General features: G+C 41.1%; 1 protein-coding gene across 2 annotated transcripts in view; it reads right to left on the bottom strand.

Annotated features, from left to right (window-relative positions):
• phf19 (PHD finger protein 19) overlaps positions 1 to 21,615 on the bottom strand; it is a 127,915-nt gene that overhangs the window by 26,424 nt on the left and 79,876 nt on the right. The window contains exons 9-13 of one of the 2 annotated variants that reach the window (XM_028808634.2): positions 18,921 to 18,988; positions 12,974 to 13,126; positions 12,671 to 12,752; positions 12,305 to 12,393; positions 5,308 to 5,403 (exon numbers count right to left, since the gene is read on the bottom strand). In XM_028808634.2, coding sequence (XP_028664467.2) covers positions 5,308 to 5,403; positions 12,305 to 12,393; positions 12,671 to 12,752; positions 12,974 to 13,126; positions 18,921 to 18,988 — 488 coding nt within the window. The remainder of the gene's footprint in view (positions 1 to 5,307; positions 5,404 to 12,304; positions 12,394 to 12,670; positions 12,753 to 12,973; positions 13,127 to 18,920; positions 18,989 to 21,615) is intronic. The other variant, XM_028808635.2, reaches the window with a different exon arrangement.

Raw genomic sequence — 21,615 nt, 5'->3', positions numbered from 1 at the left:
TGATATCATGAATAGCACTTGAGTGTCAATTAAAGGGTTGTGATGGCATGAAACAACTGGGGTTGTATCACAATGATTATCAGTAGGGAGGCTATAACATTATGAAAAGCATTTGGGGCAAGTAGGTGCTAAAATAATATCATGCATAACACCTAGGTCTACTAGGTGGGACTGTGGTCCATTAAAAAACAATTATAGGCTGTAACTTTGGGACGGGGCACAATATTCTTATCAATAATATAGACACAGTACTCTAAGTAACAGAGGCAATTGGGTATCATTAAGAGGGTTATAATGGCATTGATACCACCTGTGGTTGTATCCTAATGAATATCAGTAAAGAGTCTATAACATAACGAAGATCATTTGAAGGCAGGAAGGTACAGATAATGTCCTGAATAGCAGCCTGGTCTGCTAGGTAGAACTATAGTCCAATAATTAATAATAGTAGGCCATAACATTGGCCCTCCTCAGTTGAACAGCAGTTGAGTGTTGCTGCAGGTGTTAAAGTATAACTTCATGAATAGAGGTTTGGGCTATAGCCCAATAAATATGAGTAGAAGAACATTAAGTACAGCATGTGGCACCTATGGGTGAAACTATAATATCATGTACAATAGCTATGTCTGTGGGGTCAAGGTAGTGCTGCAGCCCAACAAGTAATAATGGTAGATTATATCTATAAGGTTAGCAGGTGATGGCCAGTAAGAAGTACTCTTATTTGTATCAGTGGCCCAACATGCGACAGAAGTTGGACTGCGATTCATGAATGCTGTTGAGAGTCATTGTAGGAGCTGTCATCTCATGAACTGCATTTCCACTTGTAGCCCAATGATATTAGTAGACAGACCATAACATGAACTCATGGTTGATTCTATAATTTTGTGAATAAGAAGTTGGTCTGTTAAATGAGGCAGTAACCCAGTAAATAGGAAAAGTAGACTATAACCATAAGACTATTAGCTGAGGGTCACTATGGGCACAATAATCATAAAAGTAACTGTTAGGACTGTTAACTATGCTTTATCCCGGTAAGTAGCAGTGGCTGCACTACACAATGCTATTCATCATCAACAGCAGCAGGGTGTCACTGCAGGAAATATAATCTTATGAAAAGCACCCAGGGCTGTAAAGGAATCAGATCAGTAAAAGAATAAAACAGTAAGATTTGTTGCCCTGAATGTGATGCTGCACTCTCATGAAAAAAGGTAGGCGAGGCCACAATCAAGTAATTATCAAGTAGTACACTATATCCTTAAAGCTAGAAGGCCACTGAAGACACCATAGGTAGTTTCCCACCACAGGAACATTTTAGAAACTCAAGAACGTTTGTGGTATTACCACCACAGGAACGTAGGCCATTTGTACTTTCTGGTATAGTCTTTAGCTTTTGCTCCAGGTTATGTACTTTTCGTTCAACCAGGAACTATTGTGGGTGGGGCTTGGGTGATGAACTGTGTTGGTTGGTTGACAATAAGCACTGTCACCATCTTACACATCTGTTAGAAGTTTGATCTTTGAAGAATTATCAGTGAATATGGAGTGCCACACTTCACATTGCACCTCTTTTCATAGCAGCCTCCCTAGTGCACGGCACCAAACCAATAATCTCTCCCAGGAAGGCGTGATTTCCTTGAAGGAATAAGGTGCTGGGTTGCCCAGTGAACTCCCAGTCACACCACAAAACTCTTTACAGCCACCTTCCTGGTGTGACACATCATACACTGCATTGTAGGAGTAAGTGGCGGTGGGGTGGGGGGATCCCAATGAACTCCTGAATATGCCTCACTTCACACCACATCACTCTTCTTTGCATAAAGGTTACAGCTTCTGTTGTGCGGTGGGAACACAGCACATGAAAATGGCCAGGGCCGGTGTCATACAGGAACTCATTGGTTCCTGAAAACAAACTTCCTGTGGTGGGAAAACACCAGAGATTTTAGTCCAATAAGCAACAGCAGCTGGACTTCGATATCATGAATAACAGTTTGGTGTCATTACAGGAATTATAACCTCATGAACAGAAAATGAGGTTGCTGCCCAATGAATTTCAATACAGGAACTATAACATAATGAACAGAATTTGAAGGCACTTGGTGGTGCTATAATCTTATGAATAACAGCCTGGCCTGTCTTGGAGAGATGCAGCCTAATAAATTAATTAAGCTAGTTTTTTTAAAACTTTGGCAACCAGTAGCAGGCACAATAATATTACGAATTACTGTTGGGTGAGTGTTTCCAATTACATAAAAGAAGGTGGTCTATAACATCAGAAATATCATTTAGATGTTAATGAGTGGGTTATATTCTGATGAACAGCAGCTGCTGTTGTAACCCAACAAACATCAGTACAGGGATCATCATAAAGAGCTATACTGTTAAGAATAACTGGTGTAGCTGCTAGGTGAAACTGAATAGCATATAAAGAAGCAGAGCTGGTGGGGCTGAGGGATAGAGATGGATGGTACAAAGTAGGGCTGTGGCTCAAGGAACAGACGTTGGTGCTGATGGTGGGCAACCACCTCAAGAATGGCAGTTAAGACTTTTACCGCCCTGTTGTGGACCAGCTAGGCCTCAGCAGGACAATTATCATGTAATTATTCATGCCCATCTCATATTTTAACTCTTTTCCTTAAAGTGCATATTGATGTGTACAGTTAGATATCTAGCTTGGCATATTCATCAGACGCTCCATCACCACATATGATATCAATCCTTTACAATTTCCATCCTGACTTCTCCACATGTACCAAATGATCTGATCAGCCTTTCTTAGAGAACAAATTAGCTAAGTTCTCATTTTGGCTATTTAAAGTTATGCCCTGAGCCATTTTGGGGACCAGTCCATGATGCTATAATATAATTATTATATTATATGCCAATATATAATTACTCATACCCATCTCGTATGTTACTTACTTTCCTTAACTCTTTGAGGGCTGAATATTTTTTCCAAAAAGAAAAGCACACAACGCGATGGTTTCACACAAAGATCAACATTAAACATCTGTTATGGGGTGCTGTGGTTGCCAGTTTGCCGTCTCTTGTGGCTTAAGCCACTCACGGGTGGCATGACAGCCGGCAGGAATGTGCACCACACTGGCTTCCAGGCGCAGCGCAACGCAATTGGGTTTGTATCTCTTGTCATTGTAAGTGGCGTTCCTCCCAGGTAAACATGGTCATAGGCATGTCACCGACACAAACATGTTCAGCACCTTGATCAACTGATGCCAGTACCTCACTTTCATTTTTGAGCTCAATCTCCAGATCACATGCATCAAAATCGGAGTTCGACAAGTCAGAGTCCAAAAACAAAGCAAAACGTTGTCAATGGAGTATTTTGCTTTGTGCATTTGCTTCAATCTCTCACCAGATGTCAATGCCATTTTTGAAGTTGTTTGCTCTTCACTACTCATCGAGCGCAGGGAATCTTGGGTCAAACCAACAAAACTAACTTTCATTCTAGCAAAGTGAGTCAAACTAAAATATAAGAGGCAGGTTTTGTCATTGTTTACAAGTTGATTACCACTCTCAACCCCTGCGGTTGACAAAAGTCGACATTCGCCCTGAAAGAGTTAATGTAGAAATGTAGTTTGGTATATTCCATCACCACATAAGATTTCCATCCTTTGTAATTGTACACTGACTGTTCCACACTTGTTAAGTGATCAGACTAGCTCTCCTGAGAAGACAAATTCCCAAATTCTCATTTGGTGGTTTGATGATAAGCCCCATGAGGAATCACATCACTGTTACTGCAAAGGAGGGCATTGTGTTTCATTGCCTCAAACAAACTATTTAATACAGTGCATTTCTAAAACAAAAAACATTTTAAGAAGTTTATATTTTACAAAATGTGATCAAGTGGTATTACTGGAAGGCTTCATCTACCAAGGATGATCAAAATACTTTGAACCCAAGCCTGAAAGAAAGCAGAGTACGGTGTTGATTTTCTACACAGTCAAAGATTGGATCCTGCATCCTTAAGTATGTGAAATACACATTTTTAGCACATGTGGTTTATAGTGTGTTTCTTTTTTCAGAACCAAGTCGACATAGTTGCCAGAAAGTGAAAAATCAAGTGTTGTGCTATCATTGAATTTATAATGCTAGAGAACAATACGCCTTCAGACATTTCTTCTAGTTAACTTGTACCAGGGCCAGTTCTCTTAAAATGCCACAGTCAACAGATTCTCAGAACATCTCTCAAACAGGACCCAAGGTTTGGCCATCCTTCAATATCGACAACAACAACAACAAAAAAGTTTCTATTGTAAAACAATTTGTAATGGTGAACTGAAAGAGTAAGGATGCCCTTTAATAGCAGACATTTCAGGGATTACTCATGGGTCAGAGGAGTCCATTCTTCATGAACAATTAAACATGAGCCTGTGATCACTGGGGAGCAGAATATTGACTCTTGAAATGAAGCACCACTGCCTTAAATGTTGCAAAAGAGAATCTCAAGCTAATGAACTGAGATTGAGAGAAACATAACGAACATTTCAAAACTGGAGATGAGACTTGGATTCATCACTATGACCCAGAGTGCAAACAACAATCAAAAAAATTTAAACATGGGGATTCGCCAACATTGTAGAAATTCATAAATCAGACCAGTGCTGCCAATATCATGCACACAATTTTATGTGATGTTGAGGGTGTAGATCATATTGATTTCATGCCACAAAACACCACACACAATTGGTCAATATTACACTGACTTAGTTTGACGTCTGGGACTGCCACAAACATCAAAGAAAAAATGACTAGGAAATCTGTCAAAGCACCTTCTTCTGTTTCATGACACTGTCCCCACTTATACTGGAGAGGTTGCAAAGGCTTACTGTGCAAAACTGTACATTCCAGAGATGCCTTACCACCTTAGAGCTGGCCCCCATGTGACATTCCCCTTTAACCAACCTGAACAGCTATCTCTGTGGGACATGCTGTGCCAATGATAAAGAGGTCTATGCAGTTACAGGAAATGGTCAAACAAGCAAGAGAAAACTTTTTATTTGTGTGGCATAGAAAAGCTTTGTGAATGTTATCAGAAGTGTTTTAGCGTTCATAGGGGTTATGATGAAAATTAATATTTGTTTGGTCTTACTGGCCTTTCTTTTAATAGATCAAGCTCAAAAGTCTCTGATCAAGCCTGGCATAAATAACATAAGCTGGAAACCAGCTTCCTAGCACTTGAATCTTTTTAATCATGGTAAACCTAAACTTAAAGTTGCCCCATGGAAAAATATTTCTCAAGCAGCACAGCGGGCCTCGTATATTCTTTGCACATTTACGTTCACTTACCGTGATTCGTCATAGGAGACGCTAGTTGTGGCTGAACCAGATGTACTAGCAGCATCGGTTGAGTCAAGATCAAAGCTTAATGTACGACCAGAGCTGCTGATGAGAAAAAAAGAAATAAATGTGTAAGGTAAAGGTAAACAAGTTGTCAATATATCATTTCCTCCTCATCATCTTAAGCCTAAAATGGATTGATTTCAGAATGAATTGATGGATGGGTGGATAGCTATCGTTTCTTACCTTAAAGCCAAATGGAAGCTGAGTTTGTTTGATATAAAATGTGAGGAAGAAGCAGGTCCTATAAAGTAGACACTTCCTTATAATTTTGCTAACCCTTAGCCCAAACTGTTTCCTTATCTGAACCTGGTAATCCCTTCTTTTACGAGTTCTTGGGAGTTATTCAACCATTCCCACATAATCAAAATCGCTCTACTGTCCTCTTTAGATGACGGATCTAAAGAGATGTCAGATCTTTCAGTGAAGGTGTGTGCTCCCTAGATTAAATGAGGCATCAGGTGAAATCAGATAACCCAGTGGACAAGAGAAACTGGACTTGTCCCGCTAAGTGGCTCTCAAATATTGTTAATATTTGAGCGTCCAGCATGCAAGTAAGCTTTTTAATCGGGCTTGCCCTGTGACAATAACTAAATACTCTTTTATACTTGAAGGCCTGAAACTACATTAACATAATGGCCAATATACAGTGGAGCGGAAATGCCCTATTTTCTTGAAGGTACAGACACAGATAGTTATGACGTCTTTTTAAAAAGTAGCTGAATAGACTCTGACCTTCAGTATATTGAGAATAACTTCTAAGAATGCAAGCTTCTAAGATACATACGTTCACACATTATGGTAAGGAGCTATTAGAACTACACTTGATATTATTTCAGAAGGATTAAACGGATAGGTCTGGTGAGCTTTGCAGGGCTGAATGGCCTGTTCCCTTCTAGACTGTTATTGTGTTCTAATGTTAGGTGATTTTTATTGAATGCAACTGGCTAGTTTATGGTCTTCCAAAGCACAAATGCAAACAATCTGGAGTCACTCATTTAACTTCCTTGGTGTTATCCCCAGGCTTGGAATTCTATGTAACTATGGTTAAACCCAAGTATCTTTTAGGATATAACATGATCTGATATACAGCATGAAGAACACTCAGGACATTATTCTACTGCCATCCGGCGCCGCCGAGAGTGGCAGCCTTTTCAGCAGCTCCGTGTAGGACTATATGTGTATGTGTATTTTTCTACTTTTATTTTTCTATTTTTATTTATTGATCACTCCTACCACTTTATTTTATGTGGATTTGTTCCCTGGACACACTTACTTTTACAACATGGGCATGGATTTTTACACGCCGAGACTCGCCTATTCAAGTACTCAACTTCGAGTGCTGAGAACAAATGCCAGTGCCGGTGTGGTTCCCTATTTACCTGACGAGGTAAGAAGGCGGTATCGTGGCAGCAGAGCCGGCACTAAGCTAAAAATGAAGCGGCTTGCGAGAAAGTGGCGTTTTAAGCCTTCGGTGCCTTCTGTTATTCTGGGGAATGTGAACTCAATCTCAAATAAGATCGACGAACTGGCTGCGCTGGTGAAAAATGTCAGAACCTTCAGAGAATGCAGTTTGTTGTGTTTCTGCGAAACGTGGCTAACTAACACCATCCCAGATGCTAATGTGGAGCTACCCGGGTTTAGCACAGTTAGAGCGGACAGAGACGCAAGTACCTGTGGGAAGCACAAAGGAGGAGGACTCGCTCTCTATGTTAATACACGGTGGTGTAACTCTGGACATGTTAAAGTCAAAATCTCCACTTGCTGCAGGGACATCGAACTGTTGGCTGTAAGTCTGCGACCCTATTACTTGCCCAGAGAGGTTGGACACGTCATTGTTGTCATCGTGTATATTCCTCCTCGGGCGGACGTGGAGATAGCGAGTGACATCATCCATTCTGCTGTTGCTAAGTTACAAACGCAGCACCCCGAGGCACTTGTGCTAATCGCTGGAGACTTTAACCATGTGATGCTGGACAAAACATTACCTGCATTCTCCCAGTATGTGGACTGCAACACCCGGGGAAATAAGACTATTGATTTACTGTATGCAAACGTTAAAGACGCATACAGTGCCACCCCGCTGCCTGCGCTTGGGAAAGCAGATCATAACCTGGTTCTGCTTCAGCCTCACTACAAACCAAAAGTTAGAGTCCTACCTACAACCACACGATCATTCAGGAAGTGGACCCCGGAGGCTGAGAATGCTCTGAGACAATGTTTTGGAACTACAGACTGGGATATCCTGCAGGGATCACATAGTGAGAACATTGAGGAGGTTGTTGACTGCACTACTGACTACATCAACTTCTGTATGGACATTGTAGTTCCAGTAAGAACTGTACGCTGCTATGCTAACAACAAGCCATGGATTACAAGTGACATCAAGGGCCTTTTGAACCAAAAGAAAAGGGCCTTTAAAGAAGGTGATCAGCATGAGCTCAAGCGCGTGCAGAAGGAACTCCGAGTCCAGCTCAGGGCGGCGAAAGAGCAGTACAGGAGAAAGCTGGAGCAGAAGTTGCAGAACAACAGCATGAAGGAAGTGTGGGATGGGATGAAGATCATCACTGGCTGCAGCTCAAAGCGGGGTATCACCATCGAGAGAGACGTGAAGAGAGCAAACCAAATGAACATCTTCTTTAACAGGTTTGACCACCCTAACCCACTCTCACTTCGGAGTACTGCACTCTCTACACATCCTTCTGCTGATACCAACATAGGAGAGACATCCCCACCCACAATTACAGCAGCTCAAGTGAGCAGAGAGCTGAGGAAACTTCGTGCCAGCAAAGCAGCAGGTCCAGATGGAGTATCGCCACGACTGCTGAAGGTCTGTGCATCAGAGCTGGGGGGTCCTCTACAGCGCATCTTCAACCTGAGCCTGGAACAGGGGAAAGTCCCGAGGCTTTGGAAAGCATTTTGCATCACCCCAGTCCCAAAGGTATCACGTCCTGGTGAGCTGAATGACTTCCGGCCTGTCGCTCTAACATCACATGTGATGAAGACCATGGAGCGGCTGCTGCTTCACCACCTGAGGCCACAGGTCCAACACGCCCTCGACCCTCTGCAGTTCGCATACCAGGAGAAGGTGGGAGCGGAAGATGCCATCATCTATATGCTACATCGATCCCTCTCCCACTTGGACAGAGTCAATGGCGCTGTAAGAATTATGTTTCTAGACTTCTCTAGCGCCTTCAACACCATCCAACCTCTGCTCCTTAGGGACAAGATGACAGAGATGGGAGTAGATTCATACCTGGTGGCATGGATCGTGGACTATCTTACAAACAGACCTCAGTATGTGCGTCTCGGGAATTGCAGATCTGACATTGTGGTCAGCAACACAGGAGCGCCGCAGGGGACTGTACTTTCTCCGGTCCTGTTCAGCCTATATACATCAGACTTCCAATATAACTCGGAGTCCTGCCACGTGCAAAAGTTTGCTGACGACACTGCTATCGTGGGCTGCATCAGGAGTGGGCAGGAGGAGGAGTATAGAAACCTCATCAAGGACTTTGTTAAATGGTGCGACTTAAACCACCTACAACTGAACACCAGCAAAACCAAGGAACTGGTGGTGGATTTTAGGAGACCCAGGCCCCTCATGGACCCCGTGATCATCAGAGGTGACTGTGTGCAGAGGGTGCAGACCTATAAATACCTGGGAGTGCAGCTGGACGATAAATTGGACTGGACTGCCAATACTGATTCTCTGTGCAAGAAAGGACAGAGCCGCCTGTACTTCCTTAGAAGGCTGACATCCTTCAACATCTGCAGTAAGATGCTGCAGATGTTCTATCAGATGGTTGTGGCGAGTGCCCTCTTCTACGCAGTGGTGTGCTGGGGAGGCAGCATTAAGAAGAAGGATGCCTCACGCTTGGACAAACTGGTGAGGAAGGCAGGCTCTATTGTTGGCATAGAGCTGGACGGTTTGACATCCGTAGCAGAGCAACGGGCACTCAGCAGGCTCCTATCAATTATGGAGAATCCACTACATCCATTAAACAGTGTCATCTCCAGACAGAGGAGCAGTTTCAGTGACAGACTGCTGTCACTGTCCTGCTCCACTGACAGACTGAGAAGATCATTCCTCCCTCAAACTATGCGACTCTTCAATTCCACCAGAGGGGGTAAACGTTGAACATTATTCAAGTTATTGTCTGTTTTTTACCTGCATTTTTTTATTACTCTTTAATTTAATATTTTTTGCTGCTGGAGTATGTGAATTTCCCCCTGGGATTAATAAAGTATCTATCTATCTATCTATCTATCTATCTATCTATCTATCTATCTATCTATCTATCTATCTATCTAGTGGATAAAATAACATCATACTGAAAAAAAATAAAAATCATGTAAGTTTCTAGGTGTTTTTCCACAGTGGTTGTGGAGCCTTCAACGAAAATACAAAATGGTGTGTAAATGAACAAAACATAAAGCCGGTTTTGGAACAAACTGTCCTCACTATCACTTGACTTAACAAAATGGTTCCGTTTCAATGTGAGTTGGTCATTAGAAATTGACATGGATAGTGAAACTGATGAACTCTAAAGTCACTATGGGTGTCTATCTTATCATCTGCCAGGTCTGTAGGGTCATGAGATGATCTGCTCAGGAGGTGGTCAAAAGGCTCATGATTGATGGAAACCAAAAGAGGTGACATTCTTAGGGGATGTCACAAGTCTAGAAATGGAGCATCACTTTTGGGCTACCTATTAGCAACTGGTTAAGGTCATGTTACAAAGGGAGACTATTACCTTAATGTACTATAAGATATTAATCTTATTAATTTACATTTATTAATTTTACAGATTCTTTTGTCCAAAGTGATGTACAGATGAGGTACTATTAACACAAAGTACCAAAGACAACACTTTTGAATAAGCCTATAGGGAATCTATTAGTTACTGGTACACGTAGTGTGCAGGAAATATAGATCAGTAACTTACACGTTCCTGTGAGTTACCGTATATACTTGCGTATAAGTCGGGTCTTGAAATCCGAAAAATCGCCTGTTCAAAAATGTGAAACTTAATTTTTTTTCTTGCATCTTCTTGCTTCCTCCAATCTTGCACCGGTTTCTCAGACACATTAAATTTTGTAGCAGCAGCACAGTTACCAATTTCTTTCACCACTTCAATGACTTTTAATTTAAAACCTGCTTTATATTTCCTTCAGCTCGAACACTCCATTGTAGATAAGGGATGCTCTTACGGTAAAGGTGTATGAGAGTGTGAGATACAAAAAACATAAAACAGTGCAAACGTCGCTTCGGAATAGTTTGGGTATGACCGTGTGGTCATGTAGGCACAATACATAGAAAAAAAGGGAGTGTGCTCCGTGGTTACTTTCTCAGGTGGGCATTAGCATATCATAATCTCTTGGACCAATAGCGCGAGTTTTCCACATTTGACTTATACAACCGACATTATAAAATACCAGAAATTATATAGTAAAATCAAGCCCAGACTTATCAGCAGGAGAATTTAAACGTGAGTATATATACAGTATGTTTTAATTATGCAAATATATACAGTATATATATATATTTGGGGTATATTTTCATATTTTGCACTTATATTTATATTACATTTACAAAAAAATAAAAATATTAAAGCAAAATTAGGTAACAAAATTAAAGCTGGAAGCCTAGGAGCTACTTGGATTTGTGACTAACCAGAGAAAACGTGGTGTATAAGGATGTGGAGATGTGTTATTTGTTGAGCTTATGCTGTAAATATTACTTGAATCAGATGATGATAAAAAGGGGAAGGAGCTATACACTGCTGCTGCTATCTGTTGGGTCCTCATTAATTAACATCAGGGTGTTGTCATCAAGCTATCCAGTCTATGAACCTTTTCTTCGTATCAAGTCCCCCATGTTCCAGTGGTGACAAAGACTACTTTTTTGGTGATAATCATAACAATATCATCCTTATCTCCACAGGTGGTTGTATGTTTCCAAAGAAAACTGTCATTAAAAGCTAAGCTCAGTTTTTTTTCTCTAATGGTTGTCTATTTAGAGATTTGTGTTGGGGTGTTATTGGGTTGGCATTAGCCTCAAAGTAAAAGAACCTAGCTTTCAGCGAGTGCACCAATCCTCCAAAAATTCAATATGTTAGAAAACCTAAAAGGTATTTTTTGGTCTTAATAAGACTTGCAAACACCCAAAACACCTTAGAACAAGGGACTACCTCTAGTGCATTTATTAGTCATATCATGATTTGTAATAAGTCTTGAACAATTCCAAAGCACACCTTTGTTATATTTTTTTTTTGATTCTGATAAACTTTATTAATCCTCGAGGGGAAATTGTCTTTTTGCATTGCCTTTGGGGCTCAAAACACAAGGTCAGTCATTTTCAGGTTAATGGCCTGGCACAAGGGCTCAGCGGAGTAGGATCCCTTCTGGCAGTAGCGGAATTTGAACCAGCAACCTTCCAGATATCAGTGCAGATCTTTAGTCACAGAGTCATCACTCTGCCTTAGACTGGTGCTACTCTAAATATTGACTCTGAAGTGTAAACTGTGAAGATCATCAAGTGTAAAGTCAAATATGCCAGTCAGATGATGGTTTGCTTGGCTTTAACTGCATAAATATTCCATCACAGGTCAGAAAACAGATTAGATATTGGTTGGCCTAATATACGAGGAAATGATAGTGGCTTGTATCATCATTGTGTACAAAATTGGCCCAGTTGGTAAGAGGAACAGTTAGGACACTAGTCTGACCTGTATATGGTCACAATAATTCCCTACGTCTCACTTGAACAGCTGGGCTTTTGTTCTTTCACTACTGGATATGGTGGCGACAAAAAAGCACCATTCATTTATCCATTGAAAGAACTATAAAACACCATAGAGCTGTTCTAAAATACAGCAGGTGATACATGAAGCTGAGTTCTAGACTGGTACTACTGTAAATATTGACTCTGAAGAGAATGTACCTTTTTAAACTGTGAAGCTCATCAAGCGTAAAGTCAAATATGCTAGCCAGATGATGGTTTGCTTGGCTCCAAGTGCAAGAAAAGTCACTCTGCAATGAGAACAAGCACAATGTGAGAGATTTGCTACAGTCCTGGGTGGCAGTGTCCACACTATTGCTGATTTAGTAATTCTAATGGAATTAACTTTGGTACCATACAATTCTGGTATATAAACCAAGCATACAAAACAGGAGTTGAACTCCCATGCTACAAGCAAGTTTGCCACCTAAAGGTAATTTGAGGAAAATATGCCAAGTATTACTCACCACCAAATGAAAGCAGGAAAACACTACCAAATACTTGACAATAGTGGCAAGTGGTACTCACGCTTGGGATGGCATCCTCCAACAGCCACTTCGCTCTTCTTCTTTTGGCTTGTTTTTGAGTATGAAATTCCAGAGGAAGGGAGCTATCATGAAACATAAAGGCAAGTCAAATCACATAAATACAATATGTAGCGCCTTCATCATTAGTATAGTTGAAAGGTTCAAAGCAAGGAAGACAGGTTGTAAACAGTTCAGGAACAAGAGTGAAATAGCACTACTATCACTAAGCCTTCATCTTAGATTGTTTCCTTTCCAGAAATTATAGTTACAATTTATGAACCCCATACACTCGGATGTACTCTACCTGCTTTTTCTTCTCTCTCGTTTCTTCCCCCGACGGCCTTCAGAGGAGTGAGACACCTTGTCAGGGAAAAGCTTGGAAGGTGGGTTGGGGGGCACACGTGTTCTAAGACGAAAGATGCATTTCCTCTTTTTAATTTCTTTACCACAAAGAAACCTTCAAAGAGAGGACAAAGATAGAGATGCTTTAGAGAAAGGCTAAAAAAATAACTGTAAAGTACTGCTTTCCATTAGTGCCCATCATAAACGTTAGTCTTTGAGCTCAGGTCTATGCTGCTGTCCTGACAACAAGATGCCTAACCAGTTGAAGACCAGGGTGAACTTGTTCCCAGTTAGAGCTGTAGATATGTCCTTTGGGGAGACCATTAAAATAAAACAGGAGAGAGTGTTAGTGTTTTTAGTATGTAGTGGCCTTGTCCTTAAAGACAATAAATATGTTTGGCACTCCTGCATATAGCATAGCTCAGTTGGAGAACCATCCAACCTCTTGTATCTATTTTAAAGTAATTCTATCTATCTATCTATCATATAGTGCCTTTCGTATCTATCTATCTACAGGGAGATTCACTTGATAGAGGCCCTGAATATTCTGTAATAACTCTCGCTAGGACGAAGCACTCTGAGCGAAACAACATGCAATGTGCTCCTCAGTATATAGAGCTTCGAACAAGCCGGGATGCCCCTGTGTCGGAGCGACAAGGTAGGGGCTAGACAGCCATCACAACATTTAACCTTTGTTAGTAACTTCTGGGTGTGTACCGCCCGTACCCCTTCAACTCAGTCACTCGACTTCTCATCAGAATGGTGGTGTACAGTATTGAGCAGTGCGTCTTCATCATGCGAACCTATTGGGTCACCAATTCGTTTAAGCGATGTCAGAATCAACTAACGGAGTTAACGGAAGGTTACTTCCAGCAAGATGGAGCAACATGTCACATATTGGCAAGGAGCATGGCAGAAATGGAGTTCTTCTTCTACAACAGGGTAATTTCAAAGGGGCTTTGGCCACCATGGTCGCCGGATCTGACACCACCGGACTTCTTCTTTTGGGGTCTGCTCAAAGGAAAAGTTTATCAGAACAAGCCTCGCACTGTGGAAGATCTGAAGGAAAACATCCAACGTGAAATTGCTGCTATTCCCACCAAGAGATGCCTGCCAATACGTTCAGGAACATGGAGCGCCGTGTCGAAATGTGTCTGGCAGAAAACGGAAACCACTTCCAGCATCGCATGTAATGAAATCGATTACACAGACATCAAGGTATAGAGCATATTTTTTTTGGTTCAGATAGATCTATCTATCTAATATAGTACCTTTCATGTCTGTCTATCTATCAATTTATCTATTATATAGTGTCTTTCATTTCTATCTATCTGTTGTAGGAGGAGAACGGTGCCCCTGCTGGGAAGGAGGATGGTTTCTTACCCGGACGGGAGGCCAGAGTCAAATGATAGATGGCGTGGTTGGCGGGACAGAAAAATATCTTTGTGTCTAGCCAACATGATATGATGGATGGACCAGCAGAAGCTGAGAGTCAGGAGCTGTTCCATCTCCCATACGCCAGGTGGTAGTGGTCCTCATATGGCAACCCAATTAGGACACCTACGGGGTGCTTGGGAGTTGGAGTTCAGAAGTGCAGCCCTGTTGTGGTCCCTGGGTATTGATAGAGGGTGCTGTTGCAGAAAGACCTCCCTACTTTCTTTATGGCCTGGAAGTGCTTCCTGGAAGACATGGAGCGTCACCGAAAGCATTCCCAGGTCTGGCTTGAAAGGGAGATCGCAGCCTCAATGAATCAGGGTTGGGAGGCAGCGGGCAACACTCAGCGCAGGACAGAAGGAGGAAGATTTGAAAGATTTATTGTTTTGTATTGCTTTGTGGTTGATTAGTGGAGAGTGGATTGTGGAGAAGTGTCTGAGGAGAATAAAAAGCCTTTTATTATCCTAGAAATGTGTGGTGCTTTACTGTGTCTGTGGTTTGGGGTTCTCTGGTGACCCCTTGTGGTCACATTGTCTATCTAATGCTAAGCATTTTAATAACCCCACTTAATCCAGTTAGGGTTGCTATATACATATGTAAAACTGGCAAATACTCATGTGACACACATTTTCACCTAAACATGTCCATGTACTGTATACACATGCACAAATACATATTCAAGCAACCACATGTACACCATACAAAAGTATACAGTTAAACACACCACCACATAAATACTGAAAGACACCATTACAGACACACATGCAAACATATATAATGAATATGCACTTTATGAGATCTATACATTTTGCCTACAGAAGAGTCTGCATTCTGTTAGACACAGATTCAACAGCATGCCTGAAACATTCCTTAGAGATTTTAGTGACAATTTTTTGGTGTTTTCGTTTGTGTATTTTACTGATTATGTGCCCATTTAACCAACCTGTGCTCCAACTGTAAAGAATGTCTGTGAACAGCTGTAACGTATCCTGAATTAGTAAGTCACCTAAGGTAAGGTGTCAGGCAAATAAACAATAATGTAAACATTGACTTTAATATGCAATTTCACCCGTTTGTCTTTCTATTGAGAACATGAAAACTGGTTGGAGGTGTAACATAACAGGACTAAACACCATATGCTCCACTTTCTCCTGCCATACTTAAGCAAAGAATTTGCAGGATTTGACTACAGCAAGCAGATCTTATGTTGGGCATACATTGTCTGATTTTTAGAAACTGTGGTCAAGTTACTGCTCACACTGCACTCCAGAGTATAGTATAGTAATTGTACAAAGAGGAAAAAAGAGAAAAAGGTATAAACTGGTGTTGTGGTGTGAATTTCTGCATACAAGTTGATAAATACTTTGTATGTCTTTAACCCTGCATGTAGGCCCTCTAACCTGCAAGAAAAAACCTGAGGTTTGGTGGCAGAATTGGCATGGCGGCCATCATAAAAAACCTGACACTGGTTCCATTCCATCTGAACTTGTGTGGTGCTGAGGTGTCACCCGTTGCATGGCTACAATCGGGTCCCAATCTGGAATCCTGAGTTGGTTCATCATGTGGTGGGTGTAGCAATGCACGGTATCACCATGTGCTCCTAACCTCTCTTTCTCTTTATTTGTAACTTAGGCAAAGCAATGTGATATTAGTATTTCATTAGTGAGAAGCACTCATGTTTACCCCCTAGGACTAAGTCAGCATAGTGAATTTTATGACAGGGTTGGAGGAATTACCTCAAACAAGTTTGGCAAGTGATTCTCTACAGGGCTCTCTCAATCAACCCCCAAAGGAAAGCCAGACTGCCTAACTGGCAAGCTTCACATTAACACACTGTTTTGGGGAAGGTGTGAAGGTATTCTCTGCCCCATTGGTCTGAAGTATGGCTGTTTGGAATTGGCTTGTATCAGAAGCCTTTCAGTACCATGACGTCTTATTGGCTTATTTTCTTGCTTTACCCCCGTCTTTGACCAAATGATGATGGAGCATCTCACACACCATGAACTGAACAGGACAATACAATGAACAGCACAGCTCGGCAGCCATATTGAGACAGGCATGAGGCCTGTTCTGAAGAAAGCTGACCATAAATGATGCCTTAACTAGTGACATTTTAAGTAACTAACAAGTCTGTGTGCTGGCATCAGCATTTATCAGGTTGTATGGTTGTGAATATTCACATGTACTGTGCTTATTGTTATTATTTATGGATATTATCAATAATACATTGTTTAAAGTGTAACTTAACTCCTGCTTGTCTTTTACTACACCTAATTGCCTGAGGTTATAGATGTAGAAGGGAAGGTGGGGAGAAGTTATATGGTACAATACCTTAGAAACAATGGTAAGTCTGTGAGATTTGAGGCATTCTGACAAAGGCTACATATTAATAATACAAAAGGGGAAAGTTATATATAAAACTTCTCCCCACCAAGACAAAATAACTGGACATACGGATTCTTGAGAAGCAAACAATACAGTCTGTCTATTATACAGAGAGAATTGGAGGTACATCATCTATGTAATATACCATTGAGTGTGTTCATTTCAGGTTCTTCCAGTAAATGTTTTCCAAGATGCTTTTGTCATTGGCCATTTAGTTGTATATGTGTTGCTGTACAATAGTTACCTTTATGAAATCAAAAAGGAGAATAAGCATGACAACCGCGGTACCTAATGTACAGTGCACAATGAAATTTGATGGCGACATCAGAAAATCGTCGCGTGAGACGGCTCACACTACAAGCCAGCGGACTGAAATTTCGGACAACCCAGAAATCCTTCCAACCTTACGACAACTCAATTGCAGCAGGCAACTGGGCATCACAAGCCTTCTCATACTGCATGGTAAATGATGGCCAATGAAGCTAAATATTGGGGTGAGTCAGAACATCAGTTGGCAACTACAAATCTGGCTTAAAATCACACAGCGCATGTCCAGCCTTAGGGTGATTAAGTCAGTGGCTCTAAAACTCGGTCCCAGGGATCCAATGTGACTGCAGGCTTTTTGTTCCAACCAACTTCTGTTTTAAGCCTACATAAACAATCTGTTATTTCCCAGTTTCTACGTTTTGAGGTCAATTTATGAATTACAAAACTGAGTTTGGTATATTTTTATTAGAACGTACCAAGCTTTCCTGGGTGTTCTATTTATTTAATGCATTATTATTAATAAGAGCATTAGTGGAGCTGATGCTGAAGCAGCTGCAGACTGTCAACTTTCAGTGTTATTTGCTCAGACGTCTGCCCTGCTCTGTTGTTAATTAGCACTATTAGGATTGAACTACTAGGCAAACTGATAGGAAAACTACTAAAGAGAGTTACACATTTAAATTAAAGCTATAGAAAAAATACAAATGCTTCTAAATGTATTATAAATGTGAAAAATCACACAGCTGAGCTTTTGTGAATGCTGAATAACAGCAGAGCCAAAAAAGATCACCTAAGACAATGAGACCAGTTTGAGGTAAAATGACACACTGATTGTGAAAATGGTTGGAATAACCAAAGGACAGAGTTTTGAGGAACCACTGGATTAAATCTTTGGTATACTGTACAGGAAGATTCACTCGAAAGAGGCCCCAAATATTCTGTTGTAATCCCACTAGGATGAAGCAATCTGAACCAAAAAGATACCCTCTATACCTTGACGTCTGTGTAATCGATTGCATTAAATGTGATGCTAGACGTGATTTCAATTTTCTGCCAGACACATTTCGACACGGAGCTCCATGTTCCTGAATGTATTGGCAAGCATCTCGGGGGGGAATAGGAGCAATTTCATGTTGGATGTTTTCCTTCAAATCTTCCACAGTGCAAGGCTTGTTCCGATAGACTTTTCCTTTGAGCAGACCCCAAAGGAAGAAGTCTGGTGGTGTCAGATCCAGCAACCATGGTGGCCAACGCCCCTTTGAAATGACCGTGTTGCCGAAGAAGGACTCAATTTTTGCCATGCTCCTTGCCAATGTGTGACATGTTGCTGCATCTTGCTGGAAGTAACCTTCTGTTAACTCACGATCATCCAGTTGATTATGACATCGCTTAATCGAATTGGTGACCCAATAGGTTCGCACCATGAAGACGTGCTGCTCAATACTGTACACCACCATCCTGATGAAAAGTCGAGTAACTGAGTGAAGGGGTACGGGTACGGGATGCACCCAGAAATTACAAACGGAGGTTAAAAGTCGTGATGTCTATCTGGCACCTACCTCATCGCTCCGACATAGGGGCATCCCGGCTTGCTCGAAGCTCCATAAACTGAGGACCACATTGCATGTTGTTTCGTTCAGATTTCTTCATCCTAGCGAGAGTTATTACAGAATATTCAGGGCCTCTTTCGAGTGAATCTCCCTGTACTTGTCTAGTGGTGACCTATGCAGACCACTGGTTTTCCAGTGTGAGAACATTTCAAAAGTGCAGCCTTGTGAAGAAACTACAAAGAAGGACATTGAAAGGAAACAAAGACTTCTTACTTGCTTTTGTAGTTGTTGAGAGCGTCCAGGAGGTGCTTGCTCCGGTCAGACAGAGGGGTGTTGGACAGCTACAATTAAGCAAACCAATAGTTTTAAAAAGAGAAATACATCAATGTATTTAAGACTAACAGCACACCCTGTGCCAACACACATTTCCATCAAGTGGAAGCACATTACACTATACACACAAAAAAACCAAACACACTCACTAACAGAAAATAGTACTTTGGTATGAGCTTGAAGCAAACACTGCTGGAGTTTACGATTAAAGAGATGCCTCACTAAATAAATAAGCACAGTCACAGAAAAGATCAGACTACTTTGAATCATCCATCCTTGCTTCAGGAGCATACCATAACATTGTCAAATCTGCTCGATTTAATTTTGAGCCACAGGGTGTCAAGAGTCTTTCCGGGTACAACTGGGTGTAAAACAGAAGTCAGCCCCAAATGAGGGCCTTGGGATAGTCCAATACATAACCCCCCTCACCTATACACCCATATTCACATGCATTTTGAGTCTCCAATTAACATAATATGATGTTGAAGGAAATCTGGAACACACAGAGGAAAACCCCACATGAAAAAGGGAAGAACATGTGAACTCCACACAGACAACAACTAGGCGTGGGGTCAGAACCCAGAATACTGCATTCATGACAGTACTAAGGCAAGCCAATGTGCTACACAACCTCAGAAGCTTTTGTGTAAAATGTGCTTTTGCCCCACTTGCCATCTTCAAAGATAATCCAGTTTGTACAAAAACATGGGAGCCAACATTATTCATTCCCTTTCTAATGCAGGACTCCTCTGGCTGATAGATTATATTTGACTTCTTGCTTCTCCCCCCATATTAGGTTCACGAAATGAGCCTGGCAACAAGAGTCCACACTTTTTCTTTCTGGAGCAGACCACCGCGGCACTCTGCAAACGCCAAAGGCTTTGAAATTCACTCAGTCTTGTCAGGACAATCCATCAGGAGCGTCTCTGGGACCAAATGTGAGCAAATATTAGATTAGCAAAACCATAGAAAGATAATGTCATGTACTTATGTAGAAATTTGAAATGGGTTACAAGATAAACCTGATATTACACACAACCATCAATATCCACATTCTTCTCCTTTGGATTTGTTGTCACCTATCAGCACAAATTACAATACAGTGTCCTCCGTTTCCACAAGATACTGTCTAATTCAGTTCAAAATGACTTCATCACATGCATCTCAACTTAAGAGAGCGGATGATTGTGCCTACATAAAGTTGATAATTTAGCGGTAAAACACTGCCATCTGTGCACATAAAATATGCAAAATCACTGTTGGTCTAAAGAAAAAATCTAGCGGGGTGATTTTGTTGATCAAAATCAATGGACTAGCTACTATTTTGTAATTTTAATGAACATGTCAACTTTTACTTGGATTACATGACTTGTTTTTCTCTGCTATCACATCCATTGACTCACATTTTGACACAAAATCACAAGGGTCATTCAAAAAAAAATTGAGCATTTCCAGAAAAAGTATCACTCAATATGTAAGTATAATATGAACATGTGTCCTCTCACAATTTTTGTTAATGTTACAAATGTTGAAAATCTGCCCCTCATGCCATACGGTGTCTGATTCATCCGAGACCCCTTGAGGCATATCAATGTTGATGGTCGACACAGCAATGCATACAAACCTCCAAGCATCAAAACCTGTCTACTGCAAGAGAGATTTAAATTGCCTGTGACCTTGGATAAAAGCATCAGCCAGATATACAATAATAATAATAAGAAGAAGAAGAAGAAGCCCGGATAGGGTGCCAGGGTGCACTCACACGCAACACCCCCATGTTGTGATCCTGAGAAAATATAAAGACACCAGTTAAGTTCAAGACTGTGCCTCAGAGGGTACCCAAACGAACAAAGGAAGAACATGCAAATTCTATATAGATGGTGACCTGGCCCTGTGCTGAGAAGCAGAAGTGCTCATCAACGCATCACTTTGCTGTGCCATTCACATTTTTAAGCTTTCATACATTTCTAATCCACAATAAAAAAAAGAATGTGTCCCTTTGTATTGCTGAATATGCTGTGTGAGTCAAGGGCAAAAAAAGAATTCAAATACATTAAACATTCTGGGCATATACAACATAATTTGCAATTTTTTTATGGAGCAGAATTATGAAGGTACTGTATACTTGAAAGCAGCAGACATGTTCAAATCAGATAAAGGGCAACACAGCGTGCATTGTGTTTTTGTTTTTTTTTTCAAGTCAGTACTTAAATGTGCAGTTCTGCGTTAGCATGTGAATATGAGTCAAAGAAAATGGAAACAACCTTTTCATTGCATAAGATGATGACCCCAGAGATGCCAGGAGGAAACTGATTATTGCAACATTTATTCTGCGAGTGTGAGCTGCCGCCGGGGTCACAAAGACATGGAGTGTGGAGGGCAGGTTAATCTGACAATCTGTAGCAAACACATACAATCAAGGTTCTTGCTCAACATTTGCCCATAGGAACTTTGGCTTGTCTCCAGCATCCTCAGAAAAGCAACAATGAAAAAAAAAAAAAAAAAAACAACAACCGCAACCACAATAAACCTGAGAACTCCAAGTTGGGGGTCTTTGTTTCCTATTACTGCAAACAAGCTACAGAGTCAGAAAGGGAGCAGTGAGAGTCTTGCATAGGCCTTAAAATTTAACATC

Source organism: Erpetoichthys calabaricus, chromosome 9 (genome assembly GCF_900747795.2).
Source record: "Erpetoichthys calabaricus chromosome 9, fErpCal1.3, whole genome shotgun sequence".
Lineage (NCBI taxonomy): Eukaryota > Metazoa > Chordata > Cladistia > Polypteriformes > Polypteridae > Erpetoichthys > Erpetoichthys calabaricus.
Note: the sequence above shows the minus strand (reverse complement) of the source record. Positions and strands in the feature narration are given on the sequence as shown.